The sequence below is a fragment of the Gorilla gorilla genome, chromosome 5, assembly GCF_029281585.2.
Source record: "Gorilla gorilla gorilla isolate KB3781 chromosome 5, NHGRI_mGorGor1-v2.1_pri, whole genome shotgun sequence".
Taxonomy (NCBI): Eukaryota; Metazoa; Chordata; class Mammalia; order Primates; family Hominidae; genus Gorilla; species Gorilla gorilla.
In genome coordinates this window covers 182,288,617-182,307,964 of record NC_073229.2, presented here as the reverse complement: position 1 = coordinate 182,307,964, position 19,348 = coordinate 182,288,617, and the positions used below count along the sequence as shown (strand labels likewise).

Here is a 19,348-nt window from a genome sequence, read left to right as displayed (position 1 = left end):
CTGCAGAGAAAACACAGCAATCATCGGCCCTTCCTTTTACTTCCTAAGTAGCAGGGAAAGAATGGGGTGGTGCATGTGTGAGCATAGAGAAGGAGCCAGGTGAGATATCCCCACACAGCCAGGGCCACGGCTTAGCTGGCTCAGAAGCAGGCTGGCTCCCGGAGAGCCTCAGAGGCTCTGCTCCCAGCCAGGCACCTGACTCAGGAAGTCCCTGCCCCGCCCCGCACACCTGGCCCCTTACCTGGCATTGACAATATTCCCTGCGCTCAATTCCACCATCTCTTCAAACCCCACAGCAAATATGTCAGCTGAGCTGCTGTCATCTGGGGAGCAAGGCAAGAGATGACAGAAGTCAAAACTGCCAAGTCCTGCATTACGAGTTTATGGGGCTCCCCAGTCCCCTCTCCCAAGTCATGCTGTCCACTGCCTGAGTCCAACTCCAGGTGGCTATCATTGCTGCTGGGAACTGCCCCAGTGGAATCTGCTTCAGAAATGCCTGGCTTAAATGCAGCAGTGAGCCCAGAGGGGCCCTCCGTCCGCTCTCTTCCCTTTGAACAGGGGAGGTCAGAGTTTAACATAACCCTGTAGCCATTGACTGAATCTCTCCAGTCACAACCTCTGACACCCAGGCTCCTGAGCCACCAAGCCCAGTCATGGCTCCAGCTGCTGCAGAAAGTGAGAGGCCCACCTCCCCAGGGTCCAGCTAGGAGGACGTGGCCTCTGTCAGTGAGAGGCCAGGCAGGCTGTCCACTTCCTTCTCTGTGGACCACAATGGGCAACCTGGAACCTCTAGTTTCCCTGACTTAAAGCTTTTTTTTTTTTTTTTTTTTTTTTAAATAAAACAATCCCCGTCCCTCTGTCTGATCTGCTTGGCAATAGTAACCACAGCACTCCTTTCCTTCTCTGGAACCTGGTGTATCTCTAGTGGGACTGCTGGGGAGCCTGCTAGTGTCTACCCCAAAAAGATCCCCTGCAAAATACCAGCCAGCTTGCTAAAAACATGCACACCTTCCTGCAGGGAAAAGAAGAGGAGTCACTTTCGTGGGGACGGGAGGGGTGGCTCTTGAGCCACGGCTGTGCTAAGCACTCTCCGCGTTGATGGGCCTGCTCCGGAGGGCATCCTGAATGGCTTCTGGAGGCACCACAAGCAGCAACCCAGGCTACCACCGACACAGAGAGCCCCAGTGGCTCTGAATGGTGGACTCTGCCACCTGCCCTCGGAGGCAGAAAGGAGGGCACAGACGGCGTGTGCACAGGAAGGGATGGGGCTCTGGGCACTACCCAGGCAGCTGTGGGGCATGAATGTACACATGGGCCACTGCATGTCAGCTAGACCACAGGTCACTCACCAACAGGCAAAAACCTGAACCACAAGTTCCTGAGTCCAAGGAAGCAAAACAAAAAACAAACAAACAAAAAAACCAAGGCCCCTGAGTCAACGCTGACTGGACAAGAATCACTTATTCTTCAGATCCTAAGTTCTGGGGCCATTCAATAGGGTATCTTACAAGATAAAAGGTGAGGTGTCAACATTTGGAATTATTTTATTCCTAAATAGCACATGAATTATTTTGTGACTACTTAAAGCAGATGAATAGAGTTGGTTTGGGGAGAGGCAGGGATGAGCTGTTCTTGGTCAATATCAACACTGAAGGCAGGGCCAGGCACAGTGGCGCATGCCTGTAATCCCAGCACTTTGGGAGGCTGTGGCAGAGGGATCCCCTGAGGTCAGGAGTTCGAGACCAGCCTGGCCAACATGGCAAAACCCCGTCTCTACTAAAAATACAAAAATTAGCTGGGCGTGGTGGTGGGCGCCTGTAATCCCAGCTACTCGAGAGGCTGAGGCAGGATAATTGCTTGAACCTTGGAGATGGAGGTTGCCGTGAGCCGAGATTGCGTCACTACACTCTAGCCTGGGTGACAAGAGTGAAACTCGTCTCAAAAAAACAAACAACAACAAAACAAAACAAAAAACAAAAAACAAAACACTGAAGACAGGCTTGGCTCCCAACCTCACAGTTACATGGCCCTAGAAGCCACACCTTCCACCTGGTGACAAAAAGATTCTACTGATGAAAGCCTAAGACTTCACCATCACTGTATGCAAAGAGGAAAGAAAGATTCACCATCTGCTAACTCTTCTAAACATTTGGGAAAGGAAAAAGGTCAGTTACTTGCGAGGCAGCATTCTTGAGAGTCAGACCATGGTGCTATTTAAACATTGTGAGGAGGGAAAACACCAAAGATGAAATTCCACAAGACGATGGCCACTAAAGGGTCAAGCGTGACATGTCAGGTTAGGTGCAATTGGATTTTGTCTCCCCCAAAGTCACTGCCCTCACCCTGGGAGTCGGTAGCTCCCGAGAGCTGGGGCGAATCGAGCAGCCAGTCTGTCAGCTCCGCCGTCCTGAGCACGTTGCTCCGGAACTGCTTTCCTCCGTTCACGTTCCAGGTCCCCATAGCAATCCGGATCCGCTTGAAATTTGTGAATTCGGACTGACGCTCAGTCATAGCTTTCAGGATCCTGGGAGTCACTGTTAGGAGGCATAAAAAGGCACATTTCTTTGCAGTTCCAAAGCTCAGGCATCCTCCAAAAAGACAGAAGAGGCTGCCTGGCAGAGACAGATGGTTCATGAGCCTCTAGAGATAAACCAGGGTATGCTCCTTACGAAGACGACAAAAGGCTTAAAACCACGGTCACCACGGTGCTTCCCTTATGGCATTTCTGCAATAAAGGCGTGAAAACATAAGACTGGAAACTCACCGTCTATATCCCTGCCCCCAACTGAAGCCAGAAGCCATGGGACATCAGACCACAGGGATCTCAGACACGACGGGGAAAAGCCGTGTCCTCACTGTCCACTCCGTAGAAGAACAAGGCATAGGAATTTAAGCAAGGGCATGCTGTAACTGACCACATTTCATTGTGTATGCGTCCATATACACTATAACTTTAAGTGTCTTACCAACCCAGACAGCCACCTTTGCATCTTCTGCCTTCCAGCCTGCATGTCTGATATGTTTTGTTTTGCCCCAGACTTAAGGCTTTAAAAAGTTACTACACAGAACCATCTCCATCCTCTAGATAGCCAAAATATATTCCATCTTTTAAACTTGTGATGTAAACCAAATCTAACTCATGTCTGCCTTGCTATTAAATAAGACTCACTGTACAACATGGAGCTTCGTTCACCTTTTACAGAGCTGGCACTGTTTCCAGAGTAGAAACTAAATATCACCGTGCCTATCGGAAGCCAAATAAGAGCTCCCCCAGTGACGGTGACAGTGGAAAAGGGCCGTGAACCCATTTTAAGCATGGGCTAGTTCATTTTTCAAAGACACCTGACATTTCTAAAGCGACACTTGTACATTCTTATAAGGAAAAATACTGGGTTTCCCCTCCTTTTCCATGAGACCTAATATGTTTACAGGCTCAGGTAAGAAGATGCCATTAAAATGCTCCCAAAGGAACCTCCTATATTGATGGAATCACCATGTCTTGCTGCTGAGACCAGAAGGTGCCCTCATCCCCAGGGGATGACAGCATCCTCCTTCTCTGTTTCTACAGGGTCCTCAGGGGCCAAAAGAGAAACTGGAGGCCAACTTCATGGGAAGCTCCCAAAGCCAGCATCACCTGCTAAGGGCCCAAGAGCCCAGGCAGCTGAGGAAGTTTCTGGAGTGGGTTAGCATTCAAAGGCACCGATGCCTTTAGGAGAGTGCACGGCCTCTCGCTGAGCCCGCCTGGTGTCTCCCGCTTCTCGGGATGGAAACACAGTCCAAGCCGAGACAGAGGAAGCGTGAGCTCCCAGGCCCAGCAGGAAAGCGCAGGCTCCCGGGAGAGGCAGTGACAGCTGCAAGGTGCATGGTCCACTGCTCAGATCCCAGGCACCTCTGCCACCCACTCTCCGGATAGCACAGAGGCCATGGGAAAGTGGGGCTGGGGAGCACCCCACCTCCCTGCCTCGCCCTGTCTGCGGCAGGCCCTACCCAGGAGCGCCGTGCTGTCCAGCAGCATGCCCCCTTTGTCTGCCACCTCCTCGCCGTAGACGTCCCCAACCAGCAGCAGCTTGATGGCCTCCTGCTTCACCCCGTCGAAGAAGTTGGACTGGATGGTTCGAGACATGGACCGGGCTCCATCCTTCAGCTTCCCCACCTGCCGAGAGCCCAGACCGCAGGCCGTGAGGGGGGTCCCTGGGGCCCCCACCCTGCCCCCTCGGTGGGGCCCTACCTTGGCCTTCCCTTCCAGGGCCCTGCTGCCTGTGAACACCTTGCTCAGGCTGTGGCCATTCAGAGACCACATGGCTTTGAAGGACTCCACAAAGCGGTCAACGATGGGTTTTGAACTCAGCCCCAGGGTCTCGAGCTGCAGATGCAGGACCTGGGGAGGAATAAGGGATGGCTGTCACTGGCTTCTCCCACAGAGGCCCCGCAGCCACTGTCCCAGGAGGTTCCTTATTCGGCAGCCTGTGGATTACGCTGTGCCTGGAAGACTCTGTGCCCCTCCAGAGGATGAGGAGTTCCCACAGCAGAGAGTGACTTCCCACACCTCACCCCAACTTTATCTATAGGGTCCACCCAAGCCCTCCTGTCACCCCCTGACACTTGAACGCCCCTGCACCCCGCCCCGCCCAATGCCAGAGGCTGAAGAGCAAACAGTGGTGGACAGCAGGGGGCGCTGACCCTACCCCCGACCCCCCAGCCAGGAGAGGTCAACCAGGCAGCTGGGGCCATGCAGACAGAGGTCTCCCTCCCCAGCTTCAAATCCAGCCTCATCCAGCCAGCCTCACACTGCCTTTGGCCAATGGTGCATCCACGATAATCATTACACACAACTGCTGTTCCCGAGGAGCCTTTGGGCCACCATGTCTGGGATGCATTTCACAAGAGGGTGTGAGAAAGTGTGCCTATGACAGAGAAAGCAGCCTCCTGGGGAACCCCTCTCTGGATGTCCCAGTGTCTCCCTGTCCACCTTCCCCATAGTTAGAAAGTTGTCTTGGTGATGCCACCCTCATCTTGCTGCTAAAGGTGCTCAGCCCAGCCTGTCCAGCTGAAGTCACAGGACCTGGCACAGATGGCCGAAAAGGCTGTGGCAGGGACGCACCTCGAGCGCGATGAAGCTCTGCACAGTGTTGGTTCGGTCCAGGCAGTCAAGACAGTTCATCCGCAAAGTGCCTTTCTGAAAACTTAGGACAAGAAGAAATGTAAACGGTTATATGTTGTTTTCAAAGAAGCAGTGGAGCAGTGGCCATAGCACTGAGGCCCATGTCTGACTGTCGACTCCCAAGGAAACATGGTTTTTTTTTTGTTGTTTTTTTTTTTGTTATTTTTTTTGAGACAGAGTCTCACCTCTGTCACCCAAGCTGGAGTGCAACGGCATGATCTTGGCTCACTGCAACCTCTGCCTCTCAGGTTCAAGCGATTCTCCTGCCTCAGCCTTCCAAGTAGCTGGGACTACAGGTGCGTGCCATCACACCTGGCTAATTTTTGTATTTTTAGTACAGATGGTGTTTCACCACATTGGCCAGGCTAGTCTCGAACTCCTGACCTTTTGATCCGCCCACCTCGGCCTTCCAAAGTGCGGGGATTACAGGTGTGAGGAAACATGTTCTAAGAGGGAACCCCTCACCTCCTCACCAATAGCCCCCCAGAAACCCCAGTGTCCATCCCAGTGGATCCCCAGCACTTCTGGAAAGGCAGGCAGACCCCAGGACACACACTCAGTAGCCTGCACAGCTGGGTCATTTTAAGTTTAGTTGGTCCTTGTTATTTATAGCAATTATGTTCTATAAAGTTGTAGGAACACTGAATTGGACATGAACACAGAACCATCGCTCCTAGGGGAAATATAGGGTTAGGTTCCTGCAAACCTCTGGTCACATTTTCATCAACTGATCAATATACAACCTTGTTTTATGTATGTTCCCATATAAAGACACCTTATTGAATATATATATTTGCTTAATTAACACTGAACCATGGCTGACAGCACTGTAGCTCATATAGGGACAAAGCTTATCTTAACGTGCATTTTCTCCATAAAGCACATCACCACCTTCTTGTGCTCAGAAGTACTAGACAGCTCTTCAGCACAATGCTTGGGGCCATTCTAAACCATGAGATCTCCGAACAAAGGGGGGCCCTTAACAAAGACTCCACAAATGTGAAAAACATGGTACTAAATCTTAAAAAGGAAACTTGTTTAAATACGAGGGCTGAGATATGAAGACAGAGTATCCCCTTGTTTGATCTCAGCTGGGAGCATGTACATGTGACTCAAATTGTCACTGCTCTGCAAACGTCTGTGAATGTCCAGCAAAAATGCTTTGCGTACTGATTTTGGGGTTACAAATCAGTTTTAAGGAATAGGTAAATAAGCCAATATGGAATCTGCAAATAATGAGGACCCCCTGCATGTGACCTGAGGGAACTGGACTTCGTTTTTCTCCTCTGCTCTGAACAGGGAAGTCCATACCCTGGTCTCCTCGAGCAATCTAAGTTTATGCCAGCCATCCCACCGCGACTGTGGCCCTCACTCTCACAGGCCTGCGTCACAGCGTGGAGCTCCATGTTTTAATGCAGTCCCCTTTATTAGTTCATTTATTTTGCCAGAAAACCATGCCTCAACATCTCCTTGAGAAATTCAAAAGCCTGTCTCCTACTGTGGGAAGGGAGAGGAGAAGCTGGAACCCAAGATTCCCGGCGTCGCCAAGCTTACGACCCAGGAAACCACAAGGGTAACTGAGTGGGGAGGGAAGGAAGCTGCCCCTCATAGGGCACATGTCCTAGACTGCACAGCCCCTCTGCCGCCTCACCCAGCAGAAGGCGCAGCACGCAGCGAGCCTCACCGTGGACTGACGCTTCCCCCCAGCAGAAGACGCAGCACAGTGCGCAGCGAGCCTCACCGTGGACTGACGTTCTCCCCCTTTGTGAACACATCGAAGTCTTCCCAGTGCAGCTTTAACTGTGGCCTCAAGAGGGTCTCCAATTTCTCTAGCTTCCCACCTTTGGCAAACTGATGGAAGTCAAAATTGATCATAGGCGTGTCGCCCGCGTGGCAAGAAGCCCAGAGCAGCTTCTGAAAAGAGGAGGGGAGGGCAGTGAGGGGAGCAGAGGGAAGGGAGGATGAGGAGGGCAAGCTCCTTGCAGAGCTTGACCCGTGCGGCTAACCAGGGTGACTCGCTGCAGGACGTGCTTTAGCTGGAAGCTCACAGTGGACCAGGCAGTTGACCCCGAAAGGGAAGCACAGGACAAAGGCCCTGGGGGGACAAAACCCACAAAGAGCATCTTGCCTGCGAAAGGGCAGAAGGTCCCCCTTGAGCAAAAGAAGCCAGAGCAGGTGTGGCTTCCCTGGAGAGATCATACTCCTGCAGGGCTCTCCGGAGGGCACAGGTGAGGAAGGACTGCTCTGTTCTTCAGGTGGCCCAGGTGCCCCAGGCCCTCGGAGATAGCAGTGCTGCGGCAGGCTGCAGAGCTCATAATCCAGCTCCCCATTGCCCTAGTAACTGGCCCCATCCTGCCGCGCACCAGCCTCTGGTGGTTATGCTCTGAAGAGACCAAGTCTCCAGCTGAAGTGGCCCAGGTGGGTCCCACATCCCGATGCTACTTCAGGATGGTCAGGGAGACAGAGTGAAGGTGGGGAGAGATGGGAAGCAGGGCAAGGGGCTGCTGATGGCACCAGGATGCCCTTAAGAGCCCTCCCTTCCATATGAGGCTTCCCTGGCCTGGCAGCTCCCTGGCTTTCTCCCCAGAGAGCCCCGTGATGAAGGACAAACTGTCCGCCTACCCAGGCCACCCGGCTTCCAGGCCTCTCACCCTGCACCCATGCCCTTGTGGCTTCAGGTCAGGCCAGTCCAGCCTCTGCCCAGCCAGAGGTCCTAGTGACTTGGAAGGACTAGAAGGACTTGGGGGTCATCTGATCTGACTCAACGTGACTGCCTGTGATAGGCCTGAGTGTAAATCAATGCAATGCTGCCATCATCAAGCAAGTCTTGCTGTGAGCAAGAGGCTGGAGGAGCCCAACAGTGCCTGGTGGCTCAGTGCCATGCATTCCACAGCCAGTGCTTCATCCAGCAGGACTGATGGCCACTGGGCCCTGGGCAGGCTGCCGGGCCACCAACCTTGGTCTGGGCCAAGCTGATGTGGCTGAGGGCCACCCCAGGCTGGGCCATGACCCAGGTCTTCAGCTAGAGTGCCCCTCCCTACCTGGCCAGGAGCCCACCCTTCTCCGCATGAGGTGGCTGCCATCTCCCGCCCTCACCAGTGCCGGGCACTTCACCCACTGATGGGAGGGGCCACAACTCAAGGCATGGGGAAAAGGACTTGGGGTTCTTATTATTATTCTTATTTTTTAGCTTTTTCCCTTCTTCCTTCAAATTAGCAGCCAGCATCACTGCCAAGATGGGTGGGAAGGGAGACACTTCTGGAGCTCGTTGCTAATAGCAACAAACCAAACAGGAAAAGCAGGTCTGGCCAAATAAAATTGGCAACCAGGAAGTGCCTGCTCTGAGCACAAGCATGTGGTGTTTCTAAGCAGAGGGAAAGGCTCAGAGATCGCCCTAACCCCCAGTGAGGCGACTTCGAGCTCTCTCTGTAAGGGATATCTTTGAGCTTTAAACAACGAGAGAGTTTTTCTCTATTAGGCAGGGGACATGGAGGCTGGTAAAGGAACCAGGAGCCCCCTTGGCTCATTCTGGAACGTCTTGCGCCTGGGGAGCAGGGGGCGGGGGCTGGAGGCCTGGGATCCATGCACAGGGATGGACCGTGGCCAGGTGGGCAGAGTCTCTTGCTCCCATGGCTCTGTGACCCTGCCCAGGATCTCTGTCCAGGATCGCCAGGAAAAGCCCCCAAGGAAGTCTGAAGGAGCCCACAGGAGTCCAGCAGCAGCAGGTCCGGGAGCTGCCATGAAAGCCCAAGGAAGGGGGAAATTTGAAGGCCAGCCGGCAAGCAGGGGAAAGCCACCGAATTTCCTGCTCCTGAGCCCTGAGGCCGAGTGCCCTGTGGGGCTGCGGGAACTCACCCAGGACCAGCCAGGGCAGAAGGGGAGGCCTGCCTGCTCCTGGGCTGGACTGAGAGGGATACCTTGAGAGGTCAGAAGCCCTCAAAGCCCCATGGGGAGGGTAAGGGACACATGGCTGGGGACAGGAGATGCTCTGTTTTGACTTTGAGCAAATTCTCCCAACCATCAGCTCACAGAAATTACACTCACTAGGCCGGGCGCGGTGGCTCATGCCTGCAATCCCAGCACTTTGGGAGGCCGAGGCGGGTGGATCACCTGAGGTCAGGAGTTCTTGACCAGCCTGAACAACATGGTGAAACCCTGTCTCTACTAAAAATACAAAAATTAGCCAGGTGTGGTGGCACGCACCTGTAATCCCAGCTACTTGGGAGGCTGAGGGAGGAGAATCGCTTGTACCTGGGAGGCAGAGGTTGCAGTGAGCTGAGATTGCACCACTGCACTCCAGCCTGGGCGACAAGAGCCAAACTCTGTCTTAAAAAAAAAAAAAAAAAAAAAGAAATTACACTCACTGTATCAGGGCCCGAGTCACCGAGCACTGCCGTGTTCACTGGTCGGAATGCTGGGGAAGCCTCAGGAAACGAAGGAGGGCTGGGCTGTCAGCTCCAGTCCCTGCAGGAGCCACCTCCAGGCTCAACGCTCCACCATGGCCACCCGCCGCCCAGCCCAGCTGTGGAGAGGGCAGCCTGGCCTTACCTTGAAGGCTCTGTTGAGCACCTCCTCTCCGCCTCTGCTTCCCAGAAGGTTCACGACCACCTGCTGCCCGTACTGCTCCTTCAGAAGCACCATGTGCCTGCAAAGTCAGCGGGGTGGGCGTGATGCTGGGCACGGGCACAGGCGCAGACTCTGCCCTGTTCTGCCCCTCAAGGGAAGACGGGGCAGAAGGAGTCATGCTTTCTTAGTGCCAGAGTCCAGGACCAGCTGTCCCCCATGACCCAAAGCGTGGAAAATGAGCCTGGGTGGAGAGAACCTGCACCTCCCAGCTGCCATTACTACTAGCTAACGTAGACTTCTACATGAGTTTGGAATCAGACAAAGGATATGCTGCACTTTCTATAAAGCACCTCCCATTAAATCTAGAACACCTAACCTGAACTTTCATCAACAGAATTTTGTTTTTTAGACAGGATCTCAGTCTGTTGTCCAGGCTAGAGTGCAGTGGCATGATCATAGCTCACTGCTGCCTCAAACTCCTGGGCTCAAGCAATCCTCCCAACTCAGCCTCTCAAGTAATAGGGACTACAGGTACATGCCACCACATCTGGCTAATTTTTACTTATTTATTTTTCATAGAGACAGGGTCTTGCTATGTTGTCCAGGCTGGTCTCGAACTCCTGGCTTCAAGCAATCTTCCCACCTCAGCGTCCCAAAGTGTTGGGATTACAGGCATAAGCCACCGCGCCTGGCCTAGAGTCTTACACATGCAATGTGCACATGTGTGAAATGAATCTCTTATTTTGCTTGGTACCCACCCTTCTCAAAACTAGAACAACTGGCAGGAGAGCTCTCAACTCAGCATCCTGTTTTCGATCTAAGTGCTGTATTGCATTATGCTAGACCACAACAAGGAGATACAACAAAACTTGCAGGCTTTGGAAAACATTCCTTGTATTGGAAGCTACTTTCTAAATATGTATGTTGAAATATTAGGGAGAGATTCCAATATTTATTCTTGATCACCAGCTTTTTAAAAGTAACCTTACATTTCAAATTTAAACATGTTGAAATGAAGTGCCTTAAACAAAACATAGGGAAATGATACAATGCAAAAAGCAGATGTCAAATTATCATTTAATGGTGCAATCTTTATGCCTAAATATAGAAAAAACACTGGAAAAAAACACATGATGTCAAAAGTGGTAGAATTTTATATGATTCAAGTTCTTTTCTTCTTCAAACATCTTTCTCTTTTCCAAATTTCTGTAATGACACGTTTATGAGCGGAATTTTTTAAAGAGCTAATAATGATCATGAAAAAAATCATTTTTTTTCTTATGCAATAAGAGAAAACATTCTCTTACTAACTTTAAGGGACAGTAGTAGAAAGACTATGGATTTTGAAGTGGGTAGTTTGAAGTTAGGCTTGCCTGCTGACTCCCTGGCCTAAGTTAAGGGTGAGCACCCTCCCGGGCTCCCGTCTCCATGTGCAGCTCCAGGCAGCCCTGGGGCGGGCTGTGTGTGGCTTCAGCCCTTGTGGGCTTTCTTTTGGGTCGGTCTGCCCAGAGAAGGTGCATCCCAGGCCTGGCTCTGACACGTGCAGGCTCTGCCCCTGGTGAGGGAGCCCACCGTGGCCACACATCCAAGCCACATCTCACAATGTGGTTCATCAGAAACAAGGCCCATTTCTGATCTCTGCCTGTCTCATTCCTGCCCCTTCTTCTCAACTGGTTCCAAAGCCCAGGGCCAGAAGGAAACTGTTATTACTCATTATTACTCACTATTCCTCATCATTACTGTATGCTGTCCCAACCCCAAACTCCCCTGATCAAATGATTCATCCCTTCTGAGCTGGCTCCTTCATCTATAAAGCAGGGCTACTTCCCCTCCTGCGGAGAATGGCGAGGAGGACTAAAAAGACGAGTGAAAGTGACAAGGACAGTGCTTGGTGTGTGGGAGGTGGTTCCTCTTTCTTTCCCTTTATTGTAAAATGCTCGTTATTGGTGAGCTGAGAGGCCCTGCTGACCCAGGTAAGGGGGCGCTGGCACCCAGGGCATAAGGGGGCGCTGGCACCCAGGGCATAAGGGAGCGCTGGCACCCAGGGCATAAGGAGGCGCTGGCACCCAGGGCGTAAGGGAGCGCTGGCACCCAGGGCGTAAGGGGGCGCTGGCACCAGCAGCAAGGTCGGCGGCATACAGGCTTCTTCCTGGGTCACCCTGAGCATTGAGGCCTGTTTTTCACTTGCCCTGCCTACGGGTTACTGTCATAGGAAGCTACTTGGAAAACAGGAGTTTTTCAGGACACTGAGGAATCAGATTTCTATTTGGAAGCATCCTTCTCATCTTCAGGGAGGGACCAAGAGTTCGGCACCCCCTGATGTGCACAGCAGCCGCCCGCAGAGCGGGGCGGGGAAGGAGAAGGGGTTCACTGTCCTGTGAGGGGAGACTGAGGCACCGCCCTGTGAAAGGTTAGCCCTTCCACCCAGACTCATCACCACACAGAGATGACAAGACCCCACTCAAGCAGCTGCAGCCAAAGTCCTGCTGCAAACAGCCCTCCTCAGATATGGAGCACATACAGCAAAGTGACAAGAGACCGCCTCGGCTAACAGGGGCACCCCTGCAGCTCAGGCAAAGGAAAACAAGCATCCTCTGGGGAGAAAAACTATCTGTGTGAAGGTTTTGCGGGGGAAAGAAAGGATTTACTCTCAAGCAAATCCATCAGAGAACCGCACGACTCTTGAGAGCGTAGTGATGTCCCAGAGAAGAGAATTGGGAAGCACCCAGGACAATGCACATGCCAGTCCAGGGACACCATCGAGGACCTGGGCAGCCTGCTCTCAGGGGGACCCTCACGGTGCCCCACTGCGGCCACTAGGCAGACATGTCACCTTATTTCCAAACGTTATCTCGAATGAGGGGAACATAGTCAGCAATGAACATGAGAGCAGCAGCACCTGCAAGGGAACGGGAGGACTCCTGCCTCCAGCCCAGTGTCGTGGGTAAGAAGCATTACAGAAGAGACTTCCTGGACACAGTAGCTGCCTGTAGAAAGAGTCACCCTTTCAGCAGCTTGTCCTGTGATTTGCAGAAGAGATCTAAGTGTACCCCTAGATTTAGGAATGCTTTCCAAGGGGGAAGGCAGCCTCTGGGGTGCTTGTGAGGAGAGAGAGGTCTCATTCTCTGTGGTACGTGCATCTCACACACCACGCATTACCAGGATTCTGAAAAATCTGCAGTCTATGCAAATGTGCTTCAACTAGATGTATGTATTTTTTAAGAAAGCTCCTAAACATAGGAGGGTTCCTGAAGCGAACCCAGCATGACCCTTCCCTCTTGTTTTGGGTCAGCTTCGGGTAGAATATTTTTGTTTTTTGTTTGTTTGTTTTGTTTTGAGATGGAGTCTCGCTCTGTCACCCAGGCGACCCCCTAAAATCTGAGCCACCAAGCTCAGCCAGGTAGAATTTCATTTTCAGTTTCATGTTCACTATTTCTTAAGACAATTTAGTATAGATGAATGTCAACTGAAAGAACTCCGCATGTAGAATGCTCAGGACATACTAATAATGCTCTGGAAAAGGCAATGGTCTTGTCTATACTTGATTAAATATCTCTTTACAGAAAAGCCCATTACATGTCACACACTAATCAGGGGTCACATCTGGGCTCATATGACAAGTGTTAAGTTTAACAAGAGTATGAAAGCAAATTTAAAGTCTCAATAAAGCTTCAGGTAGAATGACTCAAACACTTAAAATGTTACTTTCGAGAATTTTTACTATATTCACTAAGACAATTTTAAAATATTGAGTATTTAGATTAAATAAGCAAATCTTTTAAAGAAGTTATTATTTCAAATACATATTACAAATAGCTCTGCTTTTCTTAAGCAAGCTGCAAAACAGTAAATGTGTTATGATCCAATTTGTGTATTTAAATACACACACACACACACACACACACACACATAAAATGCCAAAATTGTTTTCTAGAATGACATGTAAAAAACTACTAATAGTAAAATCTCTGAGAGTGGTAACTGGGAGTTAGGGTACTTTTATTTTTCACTTTATACTTTTCTATACTTATTTATTCTATACTATTTTAAAACAAAAAACAAACAGCTTCAAATACCCTATAATTTAGATGATCCCTTATTAACCAGGGCATAGAGATGAAGGCTCATTGCAAGAAACTGGTAAGATAAAATAATTATAAAGTGCTACCTGAACATTCATTAATTTACCTTCAGGAAACCTGAGAACAAAGTAAAAATCCCATTTTGTCATCTCCCTTCTTGCATAAAGGACCAAAGGGAAAGCAGCTTTAGATTCAGGGTTCAGGGTCCTCCCTTTCCCGTCGCACCCTCTCCCTTGTGTCTGATGGGAGGACGATGTCTAAGGATGACAATGACAGGCTTGGATGGTGTCAGACAATCCCTACCTGTCGAAAGCAGGGGCATTGGCTTCCAGGCCTCTGTGGAGTCTCAGATGATGGGAGCCAACCTAAAGCAAAGAGAAGTAACAATAGTGATTCTTCCTGCTCTGCAAACCAAGGAGGCCGTGGTTTTTCCCATTCGCCTTCTTACTGCCAGCCAGGTTGCATGTGGCACCCACTAGGCCACCTCTGTGGTCTCTTCAGGGCTCAGGAAGGCTGAGCTCTCTGGATTCAGCTAACAGTGCTCCAAACTCAGGTCTAGGTGCCTCGAGTCTGGCTTTGCTGCTGCCCAGTCCTAACTGCAACATGACCATGTCTGCTGCAATTCTTCCACAGAAAGCAGATCCAGGGTAAGATGATGAGGCAGATGTCAGATCCTAAGCTCTCTGATAGCACAGAGGTCAGTGAAACCAACTGTGGAGACAGAAACTGCTTCTCAGTCTCCTTTATGCCTTCAGGGACACTAATTTCCCCCTAAAATCTGAGTCATCCTAGTGATCAAATTTGCCTTATTATTAATAGAACTATTTATTTAATACTCAACTTAGTTTTAGAAAATACATTTAAAATACATATTGTTGCTGGAGCCAGCTTAAAGGGGCTTTTGCTGGCCAAATCTGGGACAATCTGAACATCAAACTATATGAGGACAGTAATGGATTTTAACCTGATGAATAAAATAGAAATTCATGAATCTATACTGATGATAACTAGATGGGTGAATAGATGGATGGACAGATGGATGGATGGATGGATGAATAGCTGGGTGGATGGGTAGGTGGGTGGATGGATGGATGAATGAATAGCTGAGTGGATGGATGGGTGGGTGGATGGATGGATGAATAGCTGAGTGGATGGATGGATGAGTGGGTGGATGAATAGCTGTGTGGGTGGATGGATGAATAGCTGAGTGGATGGATGGATGGATGGATGGATGGATGGGTGGATGGGTAGATGGGTGGGTGAGTGGATGGATAGATGAATGGGTGAATGAATGGGTGGATGGCTGAATGGATGGATAATGGGTGGATGGATGAATGGGGGGATGGATGGATGGGTGAATAGATGGATGACTGAATGGATAGATGGATGGGTGAATGGGGATGGATGGATGGGTGGGTGGATGGATGGATCAGTGGATGGATAGAAAGGTGGATAAGAGAATGGGTGGGTGGATGGATGGATCAGTGGATGCATCAGCAGATGGATAGGTGGGTGGATGGATGGACAGGTGAATGTGAGGATGGATGGATGGGTGGGTGAATGGGTAGATGAAAGATGGATGGATAGGTAAGTGGGTGAGTGGGTGGGTGGATGGGTGGGTGCATGGATGGGTGGATGGCTGGGTGGATTGATGGCTGGATCGCTGGATGGGTGGATTGATGGCTGGATCGCTGGATGGCTGGATGGGTGGATGACTGGCTGGATAGAGGGATGGGTGGATGGTGGGTAGACAAGTAGGTGGATAGGTGGATGGGTGGATAGATAGGTGGACGATGAGTGGATAAGTAGATGGGTGGGTGAATGGGTGGATGAATGGATGGGTTAATGGGTGACAGATGGGTGAATCAGTGTGCAGGTGGGTGGGTGTGTAGGTGGGTGAATGGGGAACAAGAGAGGGCTCTATAGTAGAATACCAAGTAATAAATTTGGAGGAAATCATTTAAAAATCGTCACTTTACAACTGTCATAGTAAATAATTGTTCAGCAAAAATTATCTGTTGATGATAAATCTTAAGGGAAAGTTTAGTAAGAGGCAGGATACCAGCATGGTCTCAAACTGTCTCCCATAGATTGCTGATTAGTTGAAAGGGAAAACATATTAACCGTAAGTGGAGAAACTGAATAGCACCTTGACTGGGTGACCAAAATTAACATCACTAATGAGGGGCAGATGGACACCGTGTGCCTCCAGATCTGGTACCCTGAGAAGGATACAGCATCATGTAGGTAGCATTCTGGTCAGGGATCCACACACTGAATGTGATTATAATGAAACACTAGGAAAACGTAAAGGTAGGGACCCTCAACTTAATGGAAAAGAAGGCTTGCATTCTCCAAAAACATCAATGTTTTGAAAGACAGAAAGCCGAGGAACAGATGCAGATTAAAGACTAGAGACATGACCACAAAATGCAGTATGTGATGCTAGACTCAAGGCGGGAAAAGGTGCTTCAAAGGACATCACTGAGACAAGTGATCAATTTGGAATATTGCCTGCAGATGAGATTGAAGTACTTTGTCAATGTTAAATTTCCCAAATGTGTACCTATACTATGGTGATGTAGGAGAGTATATTTTGCACTTAAGTAAAGAGACACTGACATGGTTTGGATGTGTGTCCCTTCCAAATCTCACATTAAAACGTGACCTCCAGTGTTGGAGGTGGGGCCTGGTGGGAGGTGTTTGGATCATATGGACAGATCCCTCATTAATAGCTTGGTGACAACCCCATGGTAACGAATGAGTTCTTGCTGGTTCACAGGAGAGCTAGTTGTTTAAAGGAACCTGCAACCTCCCTCTCCTTGCTCCCTCCCTCATCATATGACACACTGGCTCCCCTTCCTCTTCCACCATGACTGTAAGCTTCCTGAGGCCCTCCCCAGAAGCAGATGCTGGCACCATGCTTCCTGTATAGCCTGCATTACCATGAGCCAAATAAACCTCTTTCCTTTATAAATTACCCAGCCTCAGGTATTCCTTTACAGCAAGGCAAATGGACTAACACCGACGTGATATATGCAACCTACTCTCAAACGGTTCAAAAAATAATAACATGTGTGGCAAAAGGTTAAAATTTAGTGAATCTGGGTGAAGGACATATGGGAGCTCCCTCTTGTTCTTAAATTTTTTCTGTAGGTCTGAATTATTTCAAGAATAAGTAGTTAAAAATGCACTCTTTAGTTTTGCTTCTGTTTGAGTGTTGTAAAAGTAGTGTCATCAGATTTATCTATGTTATGAGATGTAGCTATTATCATGCTTCATGTGTCATTGTATAACTCAGCACTACAGGTGATACAACTGCCCCATCTCAGACTCAAGAAAAGCACCCATCTAGAGAACTGGTTTCTCAGCAATAGATTTAGAGATTCCTTGGAGAAGGTTTCCTTTTCTTTTCTTCTTCTTCTTTTTTTTTTTTTTCTTTGAGACAGGGTCTTACTCTGTTGCCCAGGCTGGAGTGCAGTGGTGCAATCACGGCTCACTGCAGCCTCAACCTCCCAGGTTCAAATGATCCTCCCACCTCAGCCTCCCAAGTTGCCGGGACTACAAGTGTACACCACAACACCTGGCTATTTTTATTTATTTTTTTATTTTTTGTAGAGATGGGGTTTCGCCATGTTGCCCACGTTGGTCTTGAACTCCCGGGCTCAAGTGATCCACCCACCTCGGCCTCTCAAAGTACTGAGATTACAGGCTTGAGCCATTGTGCCTGGCTAGGGTTTTTTTTATATAAACAATTCAACAAAGTCCCAAATCCCTTTTGGTCCTAAGACACTTTGGTCACAAGTGAAGTGAGCGCAAAATGAGGCATCTTGGCTGTTGGCTAATGGAGCTCCTAAGAAAGGCTCACCCCAAACCTGTGGGTTTTTTTTTTTTTTGCTGCCTGTGTCACCTCTGTCCTTTATCCCCATGGACATCAACACCTGGCTGAGGAAATCTCAGAAAATTTGAAAACTTTCATGGCCGCACTACCGAGAGGCCTGCTCCATCCTGCACCCTGAGGGAAGTCAGCGGGTCTGTGTACCCCTCAGCCACCCTCTGAGAGGTCACCAGGGCTAAAACCCAAGAGAGGGGCTACCTGCTCTGTGTGGTCTGTCAGTCATCACAAGAAATCTCCCCTGGCTTCAGCAATGAGCAGCAGCTGTTTATAGGATCATTCCCATGGGAGCACAGTAAGAAGAGAATACAAGCTCAGCAGGCCAGGGCTGAGGAGCCTGGCTCTCCGTCGTGACAAGTTCTATTACTGGACATGTCTCTCCCTGAGTCATAACCCAAAGCCTCTTCTTTTAATTAGGTAGAAACTGTCGCACAGATGACTGGACCTAGTAGGCTCCAATCCCCAGGCTCTATAGCTCCCCCGTTAACATATAAACTGCATTATCAGTCAGCAGTCCATTCCTCAGTTACTGAGTGCCCTCCGAGTCAACATGCCATTGGGTATAGTGGAAAGGCAGGAAAGGGATGGGAGACGCTGAATCCCCTGGCCTGGGTGATGACACCTAACCAGGACCCCCATGGAAAGACCCAGAAGCACTTCAAAGTTTCTAACAAGCCTGCACAAGTGCAAATTAATTTGACAGAAACTATGCCCTTGAGTCCAGGGAACAGGCAGCAAAGCAGAGTGAAATGAGGCACCTGCCTTTGATGGGATCCCCTCAACCACATCAGTGAGGACTCAGGGAATGTGGCAAGCAGACGGCATGCCCTGGAATCAGCTGCCCACAGTAGAAGGCACAGCCCGGACAGGGGCTGCAGCACATCTTTTCTGAGGCCTCAGGCTTGTCTTTTATCCTGGACTTAGACAAGCATTCCGTGTGGACAGGGCTGGGCCCAACTGTCACAGGCATGGTCAATATCCCCTGCAGTGGCTAGTCCAGTATCACTGCTGACAACAAACCTTTCTACCTCAGAGAACTAAGAAGTCAGTTGGGAGCACCACCCCCAGGTGAATGACCAGAGCAGGGAATGGGCAGAAGGGATCTGTTAAGTCTAGACCAGTGATTCTCAAAGTGTGGTCGTTGGACCTCCTCTGGGTGCTTCTTAGAAATGCAAAGTCCTGGGCCCACCCCAGATCTGCTGAGCCAGACTCTCCAGGGGTGGGGCCAGGAATCTGTGTTTTAACAAGCCCTCCAGGAGATTCCTATGCACACACGCTGAAGTTTGAGTGGCTCTGGTTTTGACTTACTTCTGGACTTGTTATGCTCCCTTTTGGCTCAGGTTACAAATGCCCATGAAGGGGTAGAAGGTACGGCAGGGAAGACAGCTCCAGGGGCCATGTGCATACCTGCAGAGGTGCATCCACACCTGTAGAGCTGCATGCACACCTGCAGAGCCCTGTCCACACCTGCAGAGCTGTGTCCATACCTGCAGAGCCGGGTGCACACCTGCAGAGCCACGTGCATACTGGTAGAGGCATGTCCCCACCTGCAGAGCCGCATGCATACCTGCAGAGCCACATGCATACCTGCAGAGCCGCACGCATACCAGCAGAGGCATGTCCCCACCTGCAGAGCCGTGTCCC

The 19,348-nt window shown here is 50.1% G+C and overlaps 1 protein-coding gene across 4 annotated transcripts in view; it reads right to left on the bottom strand.

Annotated features, from left to right (window-relative positions):
- The window catches only part of SYNJ2 (synaptojanin 2), a 117,986-nt gene that overhangs the window by 30,209 nt on the left and 68,429 nt on the right, over positions 1 to 19,348 (bottom strand). For all 4 annotated transcript variants that reach the window (XM_004044878.5, XM_031012330.3, XM_019029957.4 and 1 more), the window contains 8 exons: positions 14,113 to 14,174; positions 9,710 to 9,806; positions 6,903 to 7,075; positions 5,102 to 5,183; positions 4,229 to 4,378; positions 3,988 to 4,153; positions 2,343 to 2,534; positions 242 to 323 (listed from right to left, as the gene is read on the bottom strand). In XM_004044878.5, the coding sequence (XP_004044926.4) occupies positions 242 to 323; positions 2,343 to 2,534; positions 3,988 to 4,153; positions 4,229 to 4,378; positions 5,102 to 5,183; positions 6,903 to 7,075; positions 9,710 to 9,806; positions 14,113 to 14,174 (1,004 nt within the window). The remainder of the gene's footprint in view (positions 1 to 241; positions 324 to 2,342; positions 2,535 to 3,987; positions 4,154 to 4,228; positions 4,379 to 5,101; positions 5,184 to 6,902; positions 7,076 to 9,709; positions 9,807 to 14,112; positions 14,175 to 19,348) is intronic.